Genomic DNA, 25,942 nt, shown 5'->3' with positions numbered 1-25,942 from the left:
GCTTCTATGCAGCCATCTTTTCCATGGCTACAACAGAAGGTAATTCTGCCTTTCTGATTTTCTCCTGATAGGGCAGTAGTTGTATCTAGCTGGCTTGGCCTCTACTTCCTTGACTATCTTTCTAGATAGAACTGGGTATACTCACCAGACTTTTCTGTGTTTCTTTAGTTGGCTCCATCTTCAAGACTGTTCACCTGCTTAGTTATATTGAATCATGTGGTTGCAGATGTTCTTCAGGTGGATGGTTCCATATCTAGGAGACTGGACTTCTGGTTTGACTTTCTCCACTATTTCATATATTTTAACCAATTTTTTAAAAAATTATGACATGTCCAATGTCTCCACTTTAGTAGAGCATCATCTAGCAACACGTCATATCATTGCATCCTATTGGTCCTTTGGCTGATTGCTCTAATCTGTGCATAGTTGCCTTTTCACATAGAGTCATTCCTTTTTCCGCCCTGCCAGAGCTGGCAAGCAATTCAATCTGGGTTATACATGAATTATTATGCAAAACATATTTTCATATTGATCATTTTTGTAAGAGAATAATCATATAAGACCAAAACCCTAAAACAAAAACCCAAGTAAACTAAAGTGAAAAATCACATGCCTTGACCTGCACTCTGACTCCAATGTTAGAATTGTGGGGGTAGAAATGCAGAAGAAAAACATATGATTGATCACATGGTTTGGTGGGGATACAATTGGAGATGTTGACTTTAAATGATCACTCTATTGCAAATAGTAATATGGAAATAGGTTTTAAAACCCAGAGGAATTGCTCATTGGCTCCCGGGGGGGAAGGAGGGGAGGAAGAAGAGGAGGGAAAGAGCATGAATCATGTAGCCATGGGAAAATATTCTAAATTAATTAAATAAATAATTTTTTTAAAACTTGCAAATAAAAAAAAAGAATTGTCCTGGATCATTATACTGCTTAGAGTAGCTAAATCTATCACAGTTGATCATTCCATAATATTGGTGTTACTACATACACTCATTTTACTCCACATCAGTTCATGTAGTCCTTTCCAACTCTTTCTAAAATCAGTACATTGGGGGGGAAAAATGTGAAACACACTGAGGGGCTTTTTCTCCCATCCTCCATTGTGCTATTGCTACCACTCTTGCTCCTCTTCCAATCTCACCTCAGACTGAACTTTGCATTCCCATTTTATTTGGAAGATTTTTATTCATATCTTAATTTTTAAAGCAATAACATGATTCTGTTATTCAAAATATTTTATAAAGAAAAGTATCACTTTTTTAGTCAGTATGAATAAAAAATGTATTGCAATAAATGACAGTGAATCAGTACAAAGAATCCTGGGGAAATTTATATAAATGAGAAGAGTTACTTTTTTAAGGTAAGGAAAAAACAAAGTATAATTCAGCAGAAAGAGTGTTGAATCTATCAGAAATACCTGTGTTTGAATTTAATTTCTACTGCTGTTTAAACCTGTTTAAACCTGAGCAAGTCACCTATTCTTTCTCAGATTCAGCTCCTTAATCTGTAATTTTAAAAAATGAGGCACTTGGAATAGATATCCTCTGAGGTTTTTCCAGGTGTAAATCTAGATAAGAAGATCATTCCAGTGCCATCAAACTGAAAACAAATTCCCAAATAATAAGACCAGATTACTTCACTTTGCATCTTATTTCATCTATCTCACTTTTATTTTTCTTTTTATACTATTTTTGTAAAGATACTTTATTCTACAAATGACATATAATAACAGTCTTTCATATAATTTTCCAAAGGTATAAAATCTAAATTGTCTCTCTCACTTCCTCCCTTCCCTCCCCATTCCTGGAGATGGCAAGCAATTTGATCTAGGTTACACATATATTTTCATGCAAAAAGTACTTCCACGTTGTTCATTGTTGCAAGAGAATACTCATTTAAACCAAAACCCCAAAATAAAATCCCAAACAAACTAAAGTGAAAACTGTATGATTTTGTGTGTATTCTAACACCAACAGTCCTTTCTATGGAGGTGGACAGCATTCTTGTCAGTAATTCTTCACAATTGTCCTGGATCATAGTGAGAGTCACTAAGTCTTTCACAGTTGATCATCCCACAATATTGCTGTTACTTTGTACGATACTCTCCTGGTTCTGCTTATTTCACTCTGCATCAGTTCATTTAGGTCTTTCCAGCTCTTTCTAAAATCATCCTGTTCATCATTTCTTTCAGCACGATAGTATTCCATCACTTTCATATACCACAATGTGGTCAACCATTCCCCAATTAATAGACATTCCCTCTTCATTTTTCTTTTGATTTCCAAATAGTTTCTAAATAGTTACTGGAGAAATATTCAAGTTCCCAGGAGCCTAAACAATAAGCTTAACTCTTATCCAGCCATGTATAGCAGAAACAAATGAGGTGAGATGTTTGCCTTCCTTCACTCCCTCTCCACAATTTAAATGTGTCTCCATCTGAAATGCCTTTTGTTACACCTATCTTCGGAAGGGACTAGGGAGCTCAGCCTCCTCATTGAAGATGTGGATGTCAGATCCATGCCTTAGTTGGCAATCACACCAGCACTTTTGTCATTGAATAGACAGCCTGTTCGTACCTCGTCCCCTTATTCTTATCCTATATTCTAAAGCAATCAAGAAATATATTTTGATATTTCTTCATAAATTAATAAAAATGAGCACTCACTAATAATAATGTAGTCATGAGCCTGCACTCTAGTTTACAAAATGAACCACTGAAATTGTGTCCTTCTTTCCTTTGTTTTCCCTTCTTTTCATAGGTTTACATGAGTATAGACATTATAGACTGTATAATTTAACCGTTTAGCAAATAATTCAGTTAACATATCTGAGTATTTCAACATCACATCAACTTTACGGAAGATCACAGCCCCATCTCTAGGCATCCACCACCACAATCACTGACTTCATGGACAGCCCCACCATTTAGGTCTTCTCTGGCCGACAGTTAAGGTCTCTTCTCAGGACGTCTTCTCCACACTCACGTCTCTCCACATACCACTTTAGACTGTTTTTCCCTGACAGCTACTTTTGCATCTGTGGCCTCAACTTATGTCTGTGCCTCTTGGTCACGTTTTTGTGAACGCTTTCTTGGGGGGGGGGGGGGGATACACTCGACACGCTGGAGGCATTCTCTGTGTTCTTCAGACTGAGCTTCAGGAGAGCTTTCCGATCGTCCACCTGTCTTCTCTTGCTCTTCTTCGCTTTCCATTAGGTCATTCCCCGATCGTTTCTTTAACTTCTGTTCTTTGGAGTCACTCATTGGTTGTAAGTTGCAGCCAGTTAAAGCTCTCATCATCAGTCAGCAACACTATTGAACTAGCCTCCTAATGAGTCTCTGTTCTTAATCTCTTCTCTCTACCATTCATCATCCACTGGCAGATGAATGTTCTTCAAGCAAATCTGAAGGGTCTGAATGCAGATCAAAGCATACGTTGAACCTTTCTTTTTCTTGTGTTCTTTTGCAGCATGGCCAATATAAAATATGTTCTGCATAACTGCATGTATAATCGACAGCAAATTATATAGCTTCGATGTCCTTATCTCTTTGGATGTTGTGTTCTGTCAACAGAATATAAACTTCTTGAGGACCAGGACCATTAAGTTACTGTGTTTCCCTCCGCAGGTCTTTGAGCACTGTCAACTTTTATACATGGTAGATGTTTAATGAATATGTGTTCAAATAAATTGTTACAGTGTCAGACTGACAAATTCTAGAGGAAAATCACTATGTGTGTTTTCACAGGTTTGCTCTTTGCAGTGAATGGAAAACCTCAGCTTGGGGATAAACAACCCCTGCAAGGATTTGTAATGAACTTTACCAGTGGGGAGATTTTAGATACCTTCACTCCGGTGAGAAAGGTATTTTATAAGCTTATTTTGGCTTTTCGTTTTCTAGACATGCATTTAAAGATTCTTTTCATGCCTTTTATCCATTATCCTTCACTTTGAAGCAATGGAAGAGCAAACATCAAGGCATGGCATGGCAAGAATTGAATAGATGGATCCCAATACATTCTAGTCAGGTGATAAGTTCACACACACACACACACACACACACACACACACACACACACACACACACAGCGAGGATAGGGGGAAATGACCCACATGTCTCTCTCCAGTGATACAGGTCTAAAGTTCTTAATATAAGATTTTTTATCCTTATATCACTACTTAATTCTCCTCACTGCCTGCCCTCCAGGCCCCCACCCAAATGCCACTTGGGGTTTTGTATCATTTCACGTTGCTTGGTAGACTTCACATACTCACGCAATGCCATTGCACTTCATTTAAAGAACTCCAACTAGGAAACTTCCTCGGCTTCACTAGCTAGGAAAAATGGCACCAAAATGGCACCTCTGCCTTAGCCATAAAGGAAAACTGTATCTCTGTTCCTTTCAATATGGTTCCGTGATTGGCCTAGAAGGCCTGACACTGACATTTAATTTAATTCGTCCGAGCCAGAAAACTTTACTTCAAAAGAATTGAAGTATGTTCTGGCCATCCGAAAAGAACTATTTGGTCGTCTCTTATACAATCCTATTATTTTAATGATCATGTTCATGTCCTCGGTTTCCCTTACTCTTCTCTCTCTTGCCCAGGCCTGTTCTATGGCATCGCCATGTGAAAATGCTTGTGGCTTATTTGTTCTTGAAAAGTCAGCTTGTCAAAGCATCTCAGGTGCAGGTTGTAGCGATTTCTAGGCTCGATCGGAATAATAAATAGCTCTCCAAACTTACCAGGCAATGCATGCCCTGAATGTATTACTCTTCATGATACCTAATGCTTCGGCCTCCAAATTGATTTTAAGGCGACCTCAATCCTTTAGAAAATCTCAGACGTGGAAACAAGTTGGGTTCGACGTTCACAGCCTGAGATCTGCCACTCCAAAGGGCTTAGAAATCAAAGGAAGTTCCTAATGCCAATTTCCCTTTAAAGTTCTTACATCAAAGTTGCAGGTTTTGGTGGCGGGGCTGGGAGTTCCCAGCATGAGCAGCGTTTCACAGATTATGGATTTAGAGCTAAAAGGAACTTCAGGCATCATCTAGTTCATAGAAGGAGCCTGGGCCCCAAGGGTCTAAATGACTCACACAAGATTATGCCAGTAGTTAAGTAGCAGAGTAAGAGCTTAAACCCAAGTCCTCAGACCCCAAATCCAATATTTTCCCACTCTGCCACACTTTCCCATCTTTCCCCAGACACTGAAAGCCTAGGGAAAAAAAGCAGAGCCAAAAAAACCCTTTTCGCTGTGTTTTCTTCCATCTGGAGTTGGCTTTATAAAAGACCTCTGAAAGAGGGAGTATGGTGACAAGACTTGTGTGATCTCACATTAAAGAGGAAAGGACCATGACATTAGAAACTCATATAATTACCAAGGAGAAAGTGGAGTCTAGCATGGCGACCAAGATGGGTCATTCAGTCATTTCAGTCGTGTTCAACTCGTCATGATCCCCATTGGAGTTTTCTTGGCAAAAATACTGGAGTTGTTTGTCATTTCCCTCACTATCTCATTTTATGTATAACGAAACCGAGGCAAACAAGATGGAGTGACTTGTCCAAGGTCACATAACATATCACTGAAGTCAGACTTGAACTCTAAGCCCAGAGCTCTATCCACTAAGCCACGTAGCTGGCATGGTAACCCAGTAGTGAGCTCAATTTCTTACTCATGGAACCTAATTCTCATTTCTTTTATTCTAGCATATTTGAAAAGCAGATCTTACTCTGAAGTATGTACTCAGAGGTACTGGCAATAATCCTTGTTTTGAAGAGGAAACATTTGAGAATCAGATCAGTTCTGTTGTGTCTCCTTGGCCACAAAACTAGTAAATGTGGGAGATAGAATTTGAACCTCTGTCTCACCTCATTCTTAGAGTAGCTGGTTTCTGCCACACCATACTTCCGCCCTCTGTGCCCTAGCTCACCTCTGACCCTTTGGAATGGTGCATAAATGAAACATGTGGCTCCATTGCTTAAGCAGAGGATTGCCTATAGCTGGAAATTCCCAGGAAGGTAGTACAGGCCAAAGAATGCTAGACTTGGCATCTTGTCTCAGTCTCCTAATATCTAGTTGACCCCAAGTAAGTCACTTAATTTCTTAGAGTCGCCATCTTCTTTTTTGAAAATGGGAATAATAACATCACCTGCCTTACAGGGTTGCTATGATGATCAAATTAAATACTACATGAAAAGCATGTGGAAAATCTTTAAGGGCCATGTTAAATACTAGCTCTTATTATCATCCCTATACAAGATATAAGAGTAGAAAGAACTGAAATAAAGAGATAGCTATATATGAATGTGTATGTGTAATTATATGTTTGTTTGCCTAAAACATTAGGGGTTCATTAACTTGCAGAAAGTGTACTGTTATATTTAATTCTGCAAATCAAAAATGTTTCCACAAATACAAAGTCTTACAATAACATTTAATTAGGCAAAAAAAAATCCATGATAATTACTCCATCCACTGATTTTGGTGAATTGGATAAAAATAGCCAAGATCCCTAAATATGCCACAATATCAAGAATATTTTACTTTAACAAAGCCAATCTCCTGTCTGAGTTCTCTCCATTTAAAAAAAGCAACCATCAAAATGAAGAGATCCGGTTAGTCTTTGCTTCCGGGGAGAATCTGAAACCAAAGAAAAGAGATTCCTGTAGAGTTGTGATCAAGGGACGTCACCTTGCTGAAGCTCTTTGCTCACATGTGAAGGGATTCACGTGTTGTACTTTCCAGGCTGGGAGATTTTGTAGTGAAGAAACACTGTATGCGTGAGCCAATCTAATCTAACCCAATAACATTAAGCACCTGCTAGGTGCCACTCACTGTGCGAGAGCTGGGGACAGATGCAATAAATAAAGAGACAATCCCAGCCCTCCCTCAGGGAGCTCGCAGTCTAAGAGGGGAGACAGCACCCAAGGGAGGCAGCAACGTGGGGCAGAGGACATGAAACAGGGCAGCAGGGCACTAGGGACAGGGGCGTCTTGCTGGAACCAGACAGCACAGCAGTTGCAAAAATGCAGTGATCTGAGTCTCGTCTCCAGCCACTATGAAGGAAGCTCTTAAGAGGAGTGTGTCCTCTTCCCTTCAGCCCTTTGAGCAGTGGGGAAAGAGGCGGAGAGGCGAGTCAGTCCAGGCTTGAAAGAGTAGCATTGTGCTGCATTGAGAAGGGAGCATTTTGTTCTGTGGAGTTGAACCCAGGCAGGGCAGCAGACGGCAGAGTGGAGTGACAGACAGATGCTTACGTATACACACAGGATATTATTATTATAAAATAAAGGCCAGAGGAAGTGCAGACATGCCAGCTCGACGGCAGAAAAATAAGGGGAAAAGTCCAAGTCTAATACTCTGCCAACCAATACGAGTCATTTTGCCGGAAGGCTCAGAACATTGAGGAGGGCTGAGCTTACCCTGTAAGAGAAGGGACGGCTATGGAAGGAACGTGCTCCCCGCCAGGGTATGGATGTGTTTACAAAAGACTTTTCAGATTGATTTTGCACTAAATAAATGAGTGACTCACATTTGCTCGTTTCCTTTTGGACCTGGAGTTGTTATTTCCCTGACCAGGAAACTCCCTCTCCATTCGGACCAGCCACGTTTTGCAAGTTAATGTGAGTGGGACACAGCAGAAGTTGCCTGGCGAGATGTTTTTCATAGGAAAGAATTACATGACTTTGGCTCCTGAGCAAAAGAAATAAAAGAAACCATAAAAAAATAGCGTCAGGGGAGCAAACTTCAGAAACTGAGGGGGGAGGTAACACTTCTCTAGAACGTGGAAGATCATTCGCTTTAAAGTGGGTCCAAGAATGCTGTTTGTTTGGGGGGAGCTAATGCGGAGAATGGAAAACCCTCCAAACTCCCAGGAGTCTCCAGACCTGGATTCAGCCTGGGCCTTTCTCCTAACAAGTTGTTGTTCTTGGGCGAGATGCTTCAGATCGAGGCTAGTTCTCCTCATCCATGAAGTGAGTTAGTATTTAGGCCCAGGTGCTGCCCAGGGTGCCGAAGATCAAGCAGAGTAAAGAAGAAGAAGGAATTCGTGTTCTGTGAATGTAACCAAGAGAGCAGCTTTCTTTTCCTGGAGAGAGCGAGCTTCTCGTGAATGCCATGGCCCTGAGATTAGGAAGGTTCCGCTTTCCAATACCCTGGAAGGAGGAGCAATGAGGCTAGCCCACCGCTTGGTACCCAGGTTCCTCACTACGTTCCCGTCTTGTCCCTGACTACCCTCTCAGGGGTCTTTGTAAAGCCAACCCTAAAGGAAAGAAAAAAGGAGTAAATTGTTGTTCTTTATTGTTTGACTTTCCCAGACTTCCGCCCTCTGGGGAGCAGAGCAGGAAAATACTGGATTGGCGGTCAGAGCCCGGGGTTGACGTGCTCCCTTCGCACCTGCTCTCCGTGTCATCTCCAGCGAGTCACGTGTGCCCTGCGGCTCTCGGGCTCCCCTTGTAAAACCAGGGGCTGAATGAGATCCCTTCTAGATTGCTTTGTGGGCCCTTGTGGCGCCCTTGGTCGTGCCTCTGGCATCTGTGCTACAGTTTGGTCAGAAGTTCAGCCTGCGACATGGATATGTTTGGAGGGGAGGGGGGTCACCTGTTTTCTGGTCTCGTTTATGATTTCTTGCCAGAAACAGACTGTGATGGAAAAGCCGGGACTGCTCTGAGCGTAACTGAGAAACGAGCGCGTCTCACAGCTCATCTTTGTGCTACGGGCACACGAAGCGGTGCCTGCACATGGGCGGCACTGAAGCCTTATTCAACTGAATCGAAGGATCACATTTGCAAGTGACCTGAGGGCCACCCATCGGTTGAGCCCAGGGAAAAGCCCTTCCAACAAAGATCGAGCTGAGACAGAGCCGTCTGTGTGACCTTTTGTTATAGAACAGAATATTATTATACAGAATATAACAAGAGGACAGAATATTATTATATGGAATATAACAAAAGAACAGAATATCATTATACAGAATATAGAATATAACAAGAGCACAGAATATTATTATATAGAATATAACAAGAGAACAGAATATTATTATATGGAATATAACAAGAGAACAGAATATCATTATACAGAATATAGAATATAACAAGAGCACAGAATATTATTATATAGAATATAACAAGAGAACAGAATATCATTATATAGAATATAACAAGAGAACAGAATATTATTATATAGAATATAACAAGAGAACAGAATATTATTATATGGAATATAACAAGAGAACAGAATATCATTATATAGAATATAACAAGAGAACAGAATATCATTATACAGAATATAGAATATAACAAGAGCACAGAATATTATTATACAGAATATAGAATATAACAAGAGCACAGAATATTATTATATAGAATATAACAAGAGAACAGAATATCATTATACAGAATATAGAATATAACAAGAGCACAGAATATTATTATATAGAATATAACAAGAGAACAGAATATCATTATACAGAATATAGAATATAACAAGAGAACAGAATATTATTATATAGAATATAACAAGAGAACAGAATATCATTATACAGAATATAGAATATAACAAGAGAACAGAATATTATTATATGGAATATAACAAGAGAACAGAATATTATTATATGGAATATAACAAGAGAACAGAATATTATTATATGGAATATAACAAGAGAACAGAATATTATTATATGGAATATAACAAGAGAACAGAATATTATTATATGGAATATAACAAAAGAACAGAATATCATTATATAGACTAGAATATTATAGAATAGACCATCCACCTGTCTTTACACAGTGGCCGTTAATAAGCTCCGAGCAAATGGCCAATGTCTTTGGTACGCTGAGCTGTTTTTTCGGTTTTATTGCTGATTTTGTTAATTTTTAACCCTAGCAGGATCTTGAGGGCCGGCAGGCCTCGGTCACCCCGAGTGAGGCTAAGGAGAGCAGGGAGCTCCATTACTGCACTCTGACCTCAGCCCAGCTCAAGTCAGGCAGATGTTGGCAGACAAGCACCCGTCCTGGTGGCTGCTTATATTTCTCTACCTGCCCATTAGAGGGTGCCTTATGGACTAGGTAGAGGAGTTCCCCATACGCTGCCAAGGAGAACACACGAGCCCTCTCTGGAGACTTAAAAACAGATGGCATGTCAGGAATTCAAAACTGTAATCCGAGATTAGCCGGAGCAATCAGTCAGTCAATCAACAAGCATAGCGTGACCCTGAGCCAGTCCTGCACTAGGTCTCCGCAATGCCGTCTGTCCTGCCGATATATGGAGCTCCTTTGAAGCGGCCGTGAAGGCAGCAGATTCCTTAAGTCAGAACTCTAAGACAGAAGGGCTGTGGAGCAGGACTCTGTCCGCCGTTATGTACAGCATTATGTTTCCTGGCGCTGCCTTAGACGAGAGGGAGCCTGGAACTCCGTGAATAGGACACTCCTCACGAAGCCTCCCTTGTAGGAACCGCCCTCAGACGAGGTGACTTTCTTCATAAACAGTCAATTTGCTTTTTTGCAAAAAGATTCCCACCGAAGTGTTTGGGAAGTAGCCAAGTCTGCGTGCCTGGACCCAGGCCTTTAGGAGCGTCCCAGGGAGCAGAAGAGACCGCTTTGATGGGCAAACCTCTAAAAGCAGAACCAAAAATAAGCCCGGCATTGCCAAAATGGCAGGTGGTGGTCTGGGCAACATAGGTGTGGCTTCATTGCTGTAGCTTGTTTCTGAGACCTGTCTAAGGGACTGACAAAGAGCTATTGTAACTCGTGGGCAGGACTCGAACCCACATCTCCTTCATTCCCAGACTGGCCTTTTTCAGGTCTCGCCGTCCCTCTGGGGAGCACAAACATAGATCACATAAAGAACACAAAGCAATAGCAATACAAAATTATAAGAGTGTGAAACAGAGAGTGTGTCTAGAGATAATATCCCCATGTTACAGATAGAGAAACTGAGGCTCAAACGTAGTAGAAAGCGAAGGTGGCAGCCAAGTGGGCTTCCCATGTCCAGCACGGCTTCCATTACACCATGCATGCACAGGGGTGTGTCATCCGGGTCATAAGAAATGAAAAGATCCCTCCCTCCACAGCCCCAGCGAGGCCAGGTCTGTCTGTCGAGTCGATCTATCGTGTGTGAATGTTTGCCTTTACGAGAAGATTTCACGGGTATCTGTGACCAGAAGGGAGTTTCTCTTCTTCCCAGACTGTTGGGTCGCTGCTCCTTCCACAGGCGGGAAGAGGGGCGGCTCTGGGACTGCTTCGTCCCCGCCTTCCCTTTTCTCTCTGGTCTGTTTCCGTGACGTCGCCTAATCCGTGGCTCTCTCTCTCCCTCCCTCCCCGCAGCGCTTCGACATGCCCCACGACCTGGTGGCCTCCGAAGACGGGACGGTGTATGTGGGAGACGCTCACGCCGACACCGTGTGGAAGTTCACCACGGCCGAAAGTAGGTTTCCCCAGATGCGTCGTGTAGGTTCGCCTGTCGCGGCTACGCTGCGCAAATAGGAGCGTGTCTGGAGGAGCCCTTTTCCTAGTCGTGCTGTAGATCCAGAGGAACCCGCTTTGCTTCCGCGGAGGAGCGCCTCGTGCGCCTTCTCTAGTTCAGCCTTGTCCCCCGGGGGCGCTTCAGGCATCCCTGTCTCAGGAACGCAGGAGCAGGAAGAGGAAACGTCTCTGCTCGTAGCTTCCTCCCAATGCCAGGCTGCTCGTTGTGTGCAGCGTCAGTCCCCCGGGCAGAGGCTCTCCTTGACTCATTTCTGTTGGGTTCGTCCTGAGGTTTCCTCTTGTGCCCCTTGGATCGCTCTTTCATTCCCTCACAGGGGCGGAAGTACGGAGGGTCCCTAGTGAGAGTGTGATGGGGATTTCCCAAAGTCAGAAGATGCTGCTAGAGATCTTGCACATGTATGTGTGCGTCCATGACGTTGGGTTGGGAATAAGGGCACGCCTGGAGCTGCCTAGAGCATCAGGAGCAGGGACGGGCCATCGCAGATCTAGCTCGTCAGGTCCCTGGTCTTTGAACGCTTGAAGTGCCTCCTCGCAGGGACCTTCTGCTTACTTTGTACAAATATCCTCTCCATTTGGCTGAGGAAGAAACTAAGAGCGCGACAATGTCGAGCTTCCAGAAGGTGTCCTCAGAAGAGGGCATCTCAGAAGAGTCCGGTGCTGTTTCTGAAAAGGGGTTCCTTCTTCTGCAACGGCGTGATCCGTCCAAGCTCGAGCTAGAATAGGTTAGGGCAGAGACCTGCCAGCTCCGGGAAGATAAGGAATATCGGCCATAGCAAAAGAGTCGTCATCAAATCAAGAAGAAATCCATAAAATGCAAGTCGGTGACAAAGTGGCTTCTTAAGCCAAAAAGTTGGTAGACATTTTGGAATCTTCCCAAATCCCTTTCCCATCTTGCGTCACGGATCTCAGACAGAGTGGATGGAGAGCAGATAGGGAGGCAGTCTGTGTGTCACCACCATGATGTCATGGGGCATCCAGCTTCGCTGAGTCACTCCAGCAGCTGAGTCATGGCTGAGAAAAGCTCCCAGATGGGGGCAGGCAGTAATATTCTGGCCAAAGACTGTCAGAGAGCCAGGAGAGGAGGAGAGGAGGAGGGGCTTCTCAAGAGCTCTTTGGTCCTTAATTATTATTCATTATTTGGCCGCACCAATATATATTGCAGATGAAGGTGCAAAATGGTCCTCGGTTCTTTTTAGCCCTCTTCTACCTGTGCCATAAGGGCAGTGGGGTGGAAGAAGAAGGGGCAGAGAACCAAAAACATCCAATATTGCCAATTCCACTGAGACAGACTTAAAATCTAGTAACCAGAAATGATTTGACTGTAGGATTGAGCTTAGACACTAAATTTGAAAACAGGACCACTTGATGACCCGGTCCTGAATTCTGGGGACAATTTTAATAAAGATAAATAGCATCTAAGTGACATGATCTTAACTTTCCTCAGTGAGTCGGAATCCAGGATTCAGAGAGATGATCTAATCTGTGGTTTATACTTGAATACTTTGTAAAGGGAATAATGAATTCAGTTAGCAAAATATTTCCTAAAATGAAATTATTATCCAAATGACTGCCTTTAACTGCCCTCCTTTGCCCTATTTGTGTTTTGTGTGTGTGTGTGTTACAGAGATGGAGCATCGATCAGTTAAAAAGGCTGGCATCGAGGTACACGAAGTCAAAGGTTGGTCAGATTCCTGTTAGTACTGAGCCACCAAGCCAATTGATGATGGGTTCTTTTGGGGTTCATAATTGCACCTGCAAAAAAATCAGGATAAAAATTGCAGCTGCTCTGGTGACTTGGCCGTGCGGTCTATTGTTTTGTGAACCTTTCAACCCCCTCACCTGTTGCTGCTCCTTTTTTCTGATAAATGAACTGCAATAACGAGCTCAGATGCCCTGACCTTAAGCCATAGAAAGTGTCAGAGCACGTAAAAGCTCTATATTAAGCAAGCCAGATCCATTTAGAGAGCCAAAGGTTAGTCACTCCCTTTTTGGAAGTGCGACAAGAAGAGAGAGCCATTTAAGGGATATAAACAGCAGTTGGCTAATGGGCCCTCGCAGTATATGTTAGTATTTAGGCATCATTCTTGTAGACTAATTGCCAAGAGAAATTGATGCGACTCCATGGGCACTTCTCTTCCTCTGGAGAGCTATATAGCCCCAGGGAAGCAGTGAGCTCATTTGGAATCAGAATTCCATGATGGACTCCCTTTCTACGGATCTGGCCGTATTGACCTCTATGCTCCTGACTTTAAACTCTGAGACCAGATTAAGAATTCTCATTTCAGCAGCGCTCCAACTGAGCTAAGAGTTGCTCTAAAATGATTCGCCTGGAGTTTTACATTTGCACTTTACATTGACGTGTTTTCATTTCTCGGGATGGAACGTTGAACAGAAACAAAAAGACGTGAGGACAGAGAGGGAGCTTGGGGACTTGAAACAGGCACAAAGGAAATTTAGCCAGCTCTGAGTGGAAAGGGATAAGAGAACCCAACATCAACAAGTAACTGTTGAAAATCTGGCAGTGTATTATCCAGCTTACATTTCATTTTATTTATATCCTTTTACTGTGTTTGAGAGAATATTCCTCTTCCTGTGTTCTAATGAGGTCCCATGTAGAATTGTTGATATGGTTGGGAAACAAAGAATATGAGGCAGATGACTAATCATTGAAGACGCATTAACAACAGTCACCAGCCCCCCTGAAGAGTCAAGGCCGCCTCAGTTAAAATAGGGACCTAAAGGTAAGGGGTTTAAAAAGAAAAGCCCAAAAGGCAACCCAAAGGAAGTAACCCTACAACAATTATAAGCAAAGCTTCAGAGAGCAAACTGGGCCACAAGGAGTACTAGGCTAGATGGAAGAAATAAAGCAAGACTTTAAAAAAGCAGTGAGAGTCTGAAAGGGGAAAAGCGAAGGACTAAAATAAGTAGCTTAGAAAGAAAGGGAAAAACATTAAGCACATGGTAGGTCGAGTCCATGAAAATTAGGATGGGCTGAACAGAATCCAGTGATTCTAGAACATAAAGAGAAATGCTTGAACAAAATCAAAAGATTGACAAAATAGAAGAAAATATAAGATATTCATATTTTTAATGACTTAGAAAAGTTCCCAAGAGAGATAATTTAAGAATCTTCACCTAACCTGAAAACTATGACTTAAACAAAAAATAGATCACTTCATATTGTCAAAGGATTACAACCAGAAATCTACTGGGTTTCTTACTAGATTAGGACAAAATTAAAGTAAAAATTCACATCTCACTTCCTTAGAGGGGAAAAAAAGAGAGATTGAAAACTCCTAGGAATCTCATCATCAAAATCTTGCAAGCAGCTATTTTTTTAAGATGTAAATATATTTGAGCAATTGGAAGGGTGTAAATAAACAGTGATGAAATGCTTGCATTTTAACAGAAGAAGAAGAAGAGATCAATGCCTCTAAAAAACCCTTACTTCTTTAAAGATCAGTGAGGAAGCTAAAGAAGACAAATATGGAGTCTGGATGCAGTTTTGTTCTGTTTGTTGGCTTTAAGAGAAAGAAAAAAAGGAAGAAAAGAAGGAATAATTGAGAAAAGAAATAAGAACCAAAGGGGAAATTTACTATTCCCTCTAAATGGAGTACATGAAACAAAAAAACATAAATACCTAAAGAAAGTGGCAAGGGAAGTAAGTGGGCATATGATGACTCTCTCTTATTTGAATTAGATAAAATAAGATTAAATATATACAGAGAAACACACAAATGAATTAAACTGACCAAGGACACAGGTCAGAACTGGTAAAGGGGAGGGAAGGAAGAGAAGAGAAGAGAAGAGAGCCATGGGAGGGAATAGTAGGAAGCAAAATGAAATTCAAACTCAGAGGGTTGATCACAAAGATGATTAAAAAGAGGGAAAAGGCAATAAGAACCATCAGAATCTGGGCTTACTGAAAAGGAACCAAAGGCTAGAAATAGACCACCTGACTTGCATATCATATATGATGCATAGCCCTTCTTTTTATCAACCTCTTTTTTGTAAACAGAGAGCAGAAAAGGAAAGATGAAAAAGCATAACAGAGGGAAATCCACAATGAACATCAGGACAAGTGTACATTATAAGGGATCCTTCTATTTGCCTCTGCAAATGAATGGGCATCTTTTTATGTGATTCTTGCCTGGCGAGAGGAGCTTACTTTTCAGATTCTTTAGCATGATTAGGCTTTCGGAGGCCCTTTTCAGCTAATTTGCTGGAGTTCGTTTGGGAAACAGAGGCAGGTAGTGAAATGAGTTAGAAGCCACCAAGTTAAAAGGAGGAGCTGAAGCAGAATTTACTTTCCCAAGTTACATGATCCCATTTGTCTTCCTCCCTAGTTTTCCTCCCCACTCCTGGGTCAGATGAGTAATTTGACCTGGGTCATTCCTGTGGTATCATGCAAAACATATTTCCATATTCATCATTCTGAGAATAATCATAAAAAACAGAACCCCAAATAAACTGAAGTGAAATACAGGCTCTGGTTTGGACTCGACTCCCACAGTTCTTTTTCTGGAGGTGGAGAGCATTCTTTGTCCTAAGTCCCTTAGAATTGTCCTGGATCATTCCATTGCTGACAGTAACTATGTCTGTCCCAGTTGATCATTGCCAGTATTGCTGTCGTTATGTACAGAGTTCTCCTGCTTCTACTTATTTCACTCTGTTCATACAGGTCTTTCCGGCTTTCCTGTTCATCATCTTTTACAGCATAATAGCATTCCATCCCCATCATATCCCATAATTTGATCAGTCCTTCCCCAATTGATAGACGTCCCTTCAGTTTCCAATTCTTTGCCACCACAAAAAGAGCAGCTCTGAAGATTCTTGCACTCCTGGGTCTTTTCTCCCCTTTTTAAAACCTCTTTGAGATACAGACCTGTTAGTGGTATCCCTGGATCAAAGGGTGTGCATTGTTTATAGCCCTTTGGACATAGTTCCAAATTACCCTCTAGAGTGCTGGGATCCGTTCACAACTCCACAAACAATGCATTTGTGTCTCAATTTTGCCACATCCCTTCCGACATTTATCACTTTCTTTTACTGTCATATTGACTGATCTGATGGGTGTGAGGTGGAACCTCAGAGTTGTTTTCATTTGCACTTCGCTAATCAAGAGGCACTTAGAACAAAAAAATAGCTATTTGATTAAAAAAGGTTTTATTTAATTAAAAAATAAACAGGGAAACTATTAAACTCAAAGACAACAAATAAAATCAAATGTCATTGTAGCTTCCAGAAAATGAAAAAGAATAGATCAGTGAATTGGATGTACACATAAACCCTGGGAAAGACAACTAACAAAATCTCCAATTAAACTCCAAAATGAAAATCAAGGAAGAGATCCACAAGGCTGGGAGTAATCTAGGTCTGAGATTCGGCAAAAGAAAAATAGCAATAGGCAAAGGGGCGAGTCAAGCAGAGAACAATATAGAATTTAAATTCAACTATACTGAGTTGAAGTGGAAGAGGGGAATAGTCTGAAAAAGCCCTGAGAGGTTCAGGTATTGGAGTTTTCTCTTTAAAAAAAACCCTATAACTAATAAAAAAATGATAAAATGTATAGAAAAGGAAATTATGAGGCCAATAATGAGTGACAGATGAGAAAATAAACTCACAGTCTCTAACGAGGTGATGCAAAGGGAACTAGAAAGAGTCAGGTCTGTTCTTTCACCTGATTTATTGGTGGAAGGGGCCTGGGCAATGAGAGGCTGTGGAAATTGAAGCTCAATCGTTGGGCTCTAATCAGTGCAGGGTCTAGGCCTGCAAGGTAGAGGTGCTCTTACTCTTCCAGGATAATTGGTGGAAAGAGGCTATATTAGTGACAAATGATAAAAAAAGAAAAGTTAAATCACATGATTTTATCTGCTCCGTAAAATGTGTTAACAAAAACACTATAGGCTTTCATGCTAAAATAAAAACAAAACAAGACAAAAACCAAAGGGAAACAATTTATCTTTCCTTAATATAGTAAACAGGATCTATTTAAAACCAAGAACTAGTATCATTTGGAATGAAAAAAACAAACCAGTAATCTTTCCAGTAAGAACAGGTATAAAGGAAGTATGTCCATTGTCAGCACTATTATTTGATGCAGTTTTAGCAATATTAACTATATAAAAGACAAAAGCAATTGAGGAAATAAACATAAAGAAGAATCGAAATTCTCTCTCTGTGGAGATGATGATTGCTTAAAGAACTTGAAATATTTATCCTAAAATTACTATAAATCGTAAATTCAGTAAACTTAAAAATACACTTTCTCTATATTACTAACAAAACCCCACAGATAGTATAAAATGGCCACACAGAAGCATTTCACCAGTGAATGAGTTTAAAAAAATAAAATGTGCCATTTCCACGCGGTTGGGCTTCCCTTTCTTAAGTATACTCTAAGACCCAAGAAGAATTTTTCCATTTTTAAAGCAGTGCGTTCGGTGATCCAGGTGCTTGTGTATGTGTATTCCAAGCACTCGTGTCTCATCAAGTAGTCGTTGATAGTCTATTTGAACAGCTACTAGTAATGGGTACAAAAGGGTATTCAAGGCACTCTTCTTGTCAAGCCTTCGACTGGCGCAGGCTGGCCCCTCCGGGTACATTTTTATGACAAGAATCACAGGGCAGATCAGCCTTGTGGAGAAGGACTTGCAAGGACAAGTGAGTTGGAAGTGTCGGGACAAGCATGACTGTGTGTGTGCGCATTTGACACGTGGACAGGAGATAGACTCCTTTTCTTAGTATGTCCATTGTCTTGTAGCCCTTTCAAGAGTTACCACGACACTGGCTCAGCTTCTGCTCCATAAAATGCTCTTTACTTGCCTGTATCTATAGAGGTAGTAAAGAAAAGCTCAGCATTAATTTTAAGTCACTTTTGTTCAATAATAAATATGGTTGGAGTGGGTTAGTGGATCAGTAGATTAAGAGCCAAGCCAGTAGATTCAGTTGGAAGGTTCTGAGTTCAAATATGACTTCAGACACTTCCTATGTTAACCCCCACTGCCTGGTCCTCACCCCTCTTTTGCCTTAGAACCAATACACAATATGGGTTCAGAGATGAAAGGGAAGGGTTTTAAATGCCAAACATAATCAATCTGGCCCCCTTGTTCCCATGATGAGACAAAGTAGGCTTCCTTGTTTTCATGGAGATCCTTTCTTCTCTTCTGGTTCTCAGGCTGTTTTAGCCCTCAGGTAACCCATCAAACTTTTTTACCTATAATTTCTGCCACTTTGTGTCTAGATCATATCAAGAGAATTCCCAGGGAGCACATCAGACCTTTTGTCTTGGAATTTCATGATGCTTTTATACCCGTATCCTATCCCTAGAGACTATTGATTGTCCTCCTTCAAGCATCAAGGAAAATCTTGAATTCTAGGAAGGTAGGAGCAAGAAAGGGTGCAAGTCAGGCAGGGCTCTTAGTCACCGCATTTCTACTGCTCACTGCCTTCAAACAGTTATCTCTTCGGGGCCTTAGGAATCATTTAGGAAGTTCTGCCCCGGAGAAATGAAAGAAAAAAGCCTCCAAAACCCATAAGCCTGTATCTACATTAAATATCAACATAAATATTCCTTCTGATTGTCAAGCTATTAAGCCAACTTCTAACTCAGAGTCGAGGCAAAGTTACTTTTCAACTGCATCTTAAAGGAAGACAGTGTATCACTCATGCTGCATTAGTGCAAGATGGCAGCTTTCATGAAAAATGTATGGTTAAGTATTAACATTTTGACACCGACATTGGTCCATCTTAAAGATTTCAGTGGAAGTTTTCATATTTCTTCCTTATCTAGTTATAATTTGAATGACGTGTGTGTGTTATACCCCATGCACGATTATAATGAACTACCGGTGATGCCTTCTTTATTTTTGTAGTTCTCCCAGACCCCGACACCATATCTTGAACAATATGCTTCATAAAATTGAGTGAAGGAAGAAGGAATGCATTGCAAGCACACAATAGGAGACCAGTGCCTAGACCTCAGTCTACGTTCAGGGCTTTCTGTGATTCTTTGCCTTATTCTCTCAAACTCTATTATAGGGATCTGTCAACCCCACAGAGTTACATCAGAGCATTTGCTAAATCCCTTCCTGTGTGTGTACTGTGGCAAGCACTTCAGAAAAGACCCGAACCACCCCTGAACAGTTTATAATCTGTCCGATACAATGTATGTAGGCAGACAGAGAAAGCATAAGCCCATACGTCAGTGGACCTAAGGATGGAGCATAAATTAAAGGAGTATATTCTGTTCGTGTAAGAAAGATCCATCCGTTTATCTGGTGGTGAAAAAATCCTGCAGAAAAAGAAGGAAAGAGAAAATGCGTTTGATGGTAAAAATGACAGAGTTTCAGTGATGATCCCTGAAATCAGAATTACTTGTATTATGATCGTGTTACTTGGAAAGCCATTCCAAGAAGTCAGGTTTTTCCAAGTTCTCTTTGAATGAACAATAACTGATTTGGGGGGACGTGACATATGTGGGTTAGGTCAATATTGTGCACTCTTCTTCCTTTGAAGAAACAGAGACAGTTGTTGAAACCAAAGTGGAAAGCAAACCCCCATCACCCGAGCTGCTGAAGATGCAGGAGAAACAGAAATTGGTCAAAGAGACAGGCTCTGGAGTTTCCTTTGTTCTTATTACCACCCTTCTCGTTATTCCAATTGTTGTCCTGCTGGCTATTGCTGTCTTTATTTGGTGGAAGAAAACAAGGGCCTATGGAGGCAAGTAAAACTGAACCACTTTCCTTTGGAAGCATCGTGTTGAAAAGTGTGTTTCGTATGATTCCCTCTTAGGAGATAGTCTAACCTTCCCCTCCCTCGTCATCCTCTTTTCTCCCCCCCTTTCGATAACATGGTTGCATCTTCTCTACATGTTCCATATGGTTTCTCCATCATTATACAACCTGCTTCTAGAGTCTCCAGATTTGAAGTCTTAAAGCCAAATTTTAAGTTTTGCACCTTGTCTTTAAGTGTAAGATCACACTTGTAAAATTTTCCCTAAGTTAGGGGCTTGTGAACTTGTTTTTCTTAAAATATTTTTTATAACTAGTTTCCTTTAATATTTATTTTCTTTTATAATCCGATGTGTCATAGTTTATGCATTTAAAAGTTTTTGGTAGGAAACGGGTCCGTAGTTTGCCCAGACTGCCCATGACTTAAAAAATAGCAAGAGCCCTCGTGGGAGGAAGACTTCTTGAGGTCTGCCATTAAGCAGGAACACAACAAAGCAGAAACGTGGGTCAGGTGGACCTGCTGAAGCCTCTGAAGAATCCACAGAGGGCCGATTACTCCATTTCCAAATGATGACTCCATCTTACAGTGGAGAGAATTAATCTTTCTGCTGAATCATTCTGGCCCCTCTGCTTGCTGTGCCATTATTTATCTCCTGTTTGTGGTACTTGCTTTTTTTCTTCAGGGCTTTGAAGATGCATTTTTATATTAAACAAACCTCTCATAGAAAGGGATTAAAGCTCTCCACAAGAAGAGATAGTTACAAAGGAAATAAGGAAGATTTGGGTACAAAAATAAGATCTACTCTAGTCCCATTTTGCCCCCCTTCCTTATAGGAAAGCCCTCTATGAAGACTTGGTTAACCTTTGGTAACGTGAGACTAGCCCCCAAACTTTCATGGATTTTACTCTTTTAATTCCTTGACCAAAAAAAAGGCATTTTGATGCTTGGGGCAGCAACTGTTTTTTCAAGTTAAAGGTAATCCACTCAAGGCAAAGAATAGGACCTCACAGTTGAAGTCCCTGACTTTAGAAGCCTCAGTTTCCCAATTTTCCCCAAACAGCCACCAGATCATAAGATCTGACGAGCACTCTAGATTTTTTGTCTTGAAATTCTATCAATTTCGCTTTTATCTTTCTGGTTATCATTCTTGAGACCTGGATTGGGGTGCTAAAAGCTGCAGTTTAAAGACGGTGGTTGGGGCTCATTTGGAAATGTGCTGTCTCGTTCCAGCTGATTCGGAACACAAGCTTGAGACAAGTTCAGGAAGAATACTAGGAAGACTGAGAGGTACGTCTGTGACCTTTTCGAATCCATTTCCTTCAGACGTAGTCAGGCAGAGTCAACAAAAACCCACGTCTCTGAAAGAGCAAACCGATATTTCATATCCTCTCTTTGCAAATTCAACTTCCCTAGGAGCCAGGCTTACATTTCCCCAGTGCAATAGGGCAAGAAGCCAAAAGGGTCTGAGCAGCCCATCACTCTCCTAGATTATTGAGTGCTCCTCCTCCCCCCTGCCTTTCATCTGGCCGCCATTGGTCTCCTGTCAATGGTCCATCGTTCCTGGGACAGTCAGTCATTGTCAGAGTGGCTGCGACTTGGTCAGAGTCACGGAGGATGCACAAGTGCTTTGGTAACAGCAATTCTGGGCAGCCTCGGAAGGAGCAGGAATCTGGACCATCCCTTTGTCTTGACTCTGACCAAGTTCGATTATGTGTACAATGTCGCTTCTACACACCCTAACATGCCAACCAGAAGTTAGCTACTGTTTATGGCAACTTAAAAAGGAAGCAGAGCCCTCTTTTTCTGCCAGATGAGTTCTCTCCAGCAATTCTTTTTGTCTAGCTTCCTCTTGGTCCTCATCTTATAAAATCACGTGCCACGAATGTAAATATTCAGATGTGAAATATTCCTAAAAGCAGCCAAATAGGAGGAAATTAGTAAAGATCCCGGGAAACTTCCTTTCAATGACATGTCGATGCTTTCTTCATTCAGGAAAGGGCAGTGGAGGTCTAAACCTGGGGAACTTCTTTGCCAATCGCAAGGGTTACAGTCGAAAAGGGTTCGATCGACTGAGCACCGAAGGGAGTGACCAAGAAAAAGATGACGAAGGCTCAGACTCCGAAGAAGAATACTCAGCACCTCCACCCCGACCAGCTTCAGTCTCTTCCTTAAACTAAGCCTTGGCTTTCTTTGTTGTACCATTTTACCAAGACTTCCTTTAAGCTCTTTCGCACGTTTAAATTTTTGTGTATTTAATTGTAAACTGCACTAGTCTGTGTGGGACTGTACACTTTGGGTTTCTTCCTTTGGGTTGAGTTTGCTTTTTTTTTCCCAAGTGGAGGAGTGTCCTGAAAGTTCCTAATAGTGCCATTACCCTTGTGTAATCACCTACAAAGGAGAAAGAGGGCTGCGCTCTTTTTCCATCATCACCCTACTATTTTAAAGGATAGAGTGTTGGCTCAGTTACAGTTTGGAACTTTTCTCTCTGTGGAAATGATCCCATTATCTGCTTTCACCCAGTATTTGCCCAATAGCTCTTCCATTGCCAATTGCTTTCTTTGGTGCCTTTCCTATCCAGCTCCCAACCTACAGCAGTACCGAAAACCTACATGCTACAGGAAGAGAAAGCTGCTAAATCGCCTTCTATTTTTTTAAAATCACTAACATTATATTGCAATGAGGGGGAAATAGTCTCTATTTAAACAAAGAGTTTGCTTTGGTTTTTACTTTTCTTCCGTTGGTGTGTTTCTGGGATGTCTTATTTTTAGATGGTGACACTGTTAGAAGCTATTTTCAGAATCTGAATGTAATTTGTGTAATAAAGTGTTCTCAGAGCATTCGCTGTCCCAGTGTGCTTTGCCATTTGGGGGTATTTGTAGGGCTTGGGGTACAGCTTTTGTAATGGCCACACCCATCACCAGTGCGGTGAAATTTATCAATAACCTACAAGCAAGAAATGCGCCATTTGGGGGCAAAAATTGGAAACGATTTTGTTTTGGAGCAAGTCATAGAGGAAAAGCCAGACCAAGGGCTTGCACCCGTGTCTCAGAATGAAGCTCTCTCAATATTTCAGGAGGAGTTTTGCCCGTGTATCAACTTGCAGGGTACATATACTGTAATAAAACACGATCACAGCTCAGAGCAGACCTGGGTCTCCAAGTGCCTACGCAAATGAAGACAGTCAAGCACTGTAGGTATACTTTGTCCTGACAACTAATTTTTAGTTCCTCAAAACTTCCACATATTTACATAGCAAAGTCTTAATTACCAAAACTTTTTCAGACTTTTATTTGTCTTCTGAAAACCTACCTCACAATAACGGTGAGTAGAAATCACTTCAACTAGATATTCTATTCATGATTCATTAAGTGTAGTTTGCCAAGCACCTAGACATTTCCCTGAAAGTAGACACAAAATACAGGCAGCTATGCAATACAGTTGCCACGGTCCTGGAGTCAGCAAGACCTGAGTTCAAATCCAATTTCAGGCACTTATTAGCTGTGGGACCCTGAGCAAGTCACTTAACCCTGTCTGCCTCAGTTCCCTCATCTTTAAAATGAGCTGGAGGAGGAAATGACAAACTATTCCAATCACTGCCAAGAGAACCCCAAAAAGCTTACAAAGAGAGATATAACTGAAAACTACTAAACAACAAAGAACAAATTAGTGGCTTTAGAGTTGTATTCTATTAATCGATTCAACAGATCAATAAACTGTATCTTAAAGGAAAAGCTGGATTCTGAGATGAGGGTGAAGAGGGAGTCCATTTCTGCTAGGGGGCCTTGCTGTGGGAGACAAGGAAAGAAGAGATTTGGAACTATGATTAGTAAAATGAAGAATCGGTTAAGGGGATACAGATGGATTATTTTATCGCATTGAGGGCTGAATTGAGATTAGATCATGTTAATTTGTCACAGACCTAACCTATATTGTTCCAGGATTTCCTTCATTGAGTATCCTGTGAATTAATTAATCTGGATTAATAAAATCCAGAATTGGAATTGGGGGAGGTGAAATTAGTAATTATTTGAGGGAATAATAGATTCAAGAATAGAGAACATGACACAATTGAACTGATTCAGCAAGGGGGTGAGATTCGGGAAGGAGGGGTGGGGCAGTGAGCATAGGGATGATGATCTGGGAATTTTTTAAAGGAGTAGAAGAATTAGAAGCCAGGTGAGGATTAAGGACAGGGATAGAAAATTGTAAGCATAAAGAAGGTCGGAATGACAAAAGATTATGATTTGATAAAGAAATTTTGGCAATCACTAAGTCCCCTAGGATGAAGGTAGGGGTAGAAGTAGAAACTGTAAGACATCGTTTTAATTCATTGAGTAAGAATAGTGAATATTCTAGGGGAAGAGATATTCTGGATTAGGGGATATATTTGGATAATGTGGACCTCAAAAGAGGAAAAGGTAAGGTGATAGTTGAAAAGGAAGAATCTGGTCATGGAACACAAAAGTGTTATGGCTCCCCTGTCACAACCAGGGAATGAGTAGAGTTGAAAGAAAATGAAAGTAATAACAAAAAGAATAGCTGACAGGGGCAGCTGGGTGGTTCAGTGGAGAGCCAGACCTAGAGATGTAAGGTTATGGGTTCAGATCTGGCCTCAGACACTGGGCAGTTTACTTAATCCCCATTGCCTAGCCCTTACTCCTCTTCTGGCATGGAACCAATATACAATACTGATTCTAAGATGGAAGGTAAGGGGTTAAAAAAACAAGGATGACTGAAGAAGCAACATTGTCCCAAGGAAGATCAGTGTCCAATGATTGAAGGAGAGAGCAATAGGACTTAAATAAGAAATGTGTTCCTCACGGGGCAGGTTTTCCAGATGGTCCAGTGCAAGGGGTGAGAAGATTTTAAAGAGGGGCATTGGAGTGTTAGGATTTAGGTAGACGGGAATGAGGGAGCAGATGTCTGGGGTTGAGGAAGGGGTTCTATTCTTTGGCAGGCAGAAGTTCAGTACTAGCATAGAGAGAAACAAAAAGAATGGGGGTGTTCTAGGTATTGACAAAGTAGTATCAGCAAAGTGTGGGTTTGGGAAAGAAGTCCATAGAGGGAGGCAAGCCTTCAGATGACACTTGTGAAAAGTTGTGGGGTTCTGTCCTCTTGAGTTCAATATCACGATCAGCATTTGCAACAATGCGTGATTCTCTGCACTGTTAACATACTATATAAATCTCAACTAATTTTATAATTTGTTCTATGACCCTTTCATTCTTTAGCATTAGGATACTTAGTTTTTCCCATTAAATATAAACGATTTCAAAAGCTCTTTAATGTTTTTTGGTGTTGCATTATAGTCCCAAAAGAGTGAATTTAATTTTTCTGCAATTATTTATGGCATTTTTATGGCCCCCCAAATGGTCAGTTTTTACAAAGGTGGTATGTATAGCTGAAAAACAGATAGAATCATTTTTTCTCATTCAATGTTCTCCAGAAGTCTAACATTTCTAAAAATCTATTCATATCCTTCTTTCTCATTTATTTTTTTTCTATTTATTTCTTCTATATTTCATATATTTTTTCTATTTATTTTAGGCTTAGTTTTGTCTTTATCAGGGTCAGGGTAAATTGAGATCTCCCACTTGTATTAGTTTCACTATTTCCTCCAATAATTCGTTTCACTTCTAAGAATGTAGATTCTATTCTATTTTGTGCATATATGTTCTGTATTGATACTAAGTTTTTGTCTATGGTGCCTTTTAGCAAGATG

At 41.1% G+C, this 25,942-nt stretch overlaps 1 protein-coding gene across 20 annotated transcripts in view; it reads left to right on the top strand.

Annotated features, from left to right (window-relative positions):
- PAM (peptidylglycine alpha-amidating monooxygenase) overlaps positions 1 to 23,057 on the top strand; it is a 393,336-nt gene extending 370,279 nt beyond the window's left edge. For 11 of the 20 annotated variants that reach the window (XM_001380031.4, XM_056824985.1, XM_007486231.3 and 8 more), the window contains 6 exons: positions 3,755 to 3,870; positions 11,329 to 11,428; positions 13,112 to 13,165; positions 20,005 to 20,208; positions 21,451 to 21,507; positions 22,213 to 23,057. In XM_001380031.4, coding sequence (XP_001380068.1) covers positions 3,755 to 3,870; positions 11,329 to 11,428; positions 13,112 to 13,165; positions 20,005 to 20,208; positions 21,451 to 21,507; positions 22,213 to 22,397 — 716 coding nt within the window. In that variant the 3' untranslated portion in view covers positions 22,398 to 23,057. The remainder of the gene's footprint in view (positions 1 to 3,754; positions 3,871 to 11,328; positions 11,429 to 13,111; positions 13,166 to 20,004; positions 20,209 to 21,450; positions 21,508 to 22,212) is intronic. The other 9 variants (XM_056824993.1, XM_007486230.3, XM_056824987.1 and 6 more) reach the window with 2 other exon arrangements.
- The last annotated feature ends 2,885 nt before the right edge of the window (positions 23,058 to 25,942 follow it).

This window comes from Monodelphis domestica, chromosome 3 (assembly GCF_027887165.1).
Source record: "Monodelphis domestica isolate mMonDom1 chromosome 3, mMonDom1.pri, whole genome shotgun sequence".
NCBI lineage: Eukaryota > Metazoa > Chordata > Mammalia > Didelphimorphia > Didelphidae > Monodelphis > Monodelphis domestica.
The sequence above is the reverse complement of the archived record's forward strand: the minus strand, read 5'-3'. Positions and strand labels throughout refer to the sequence as shown.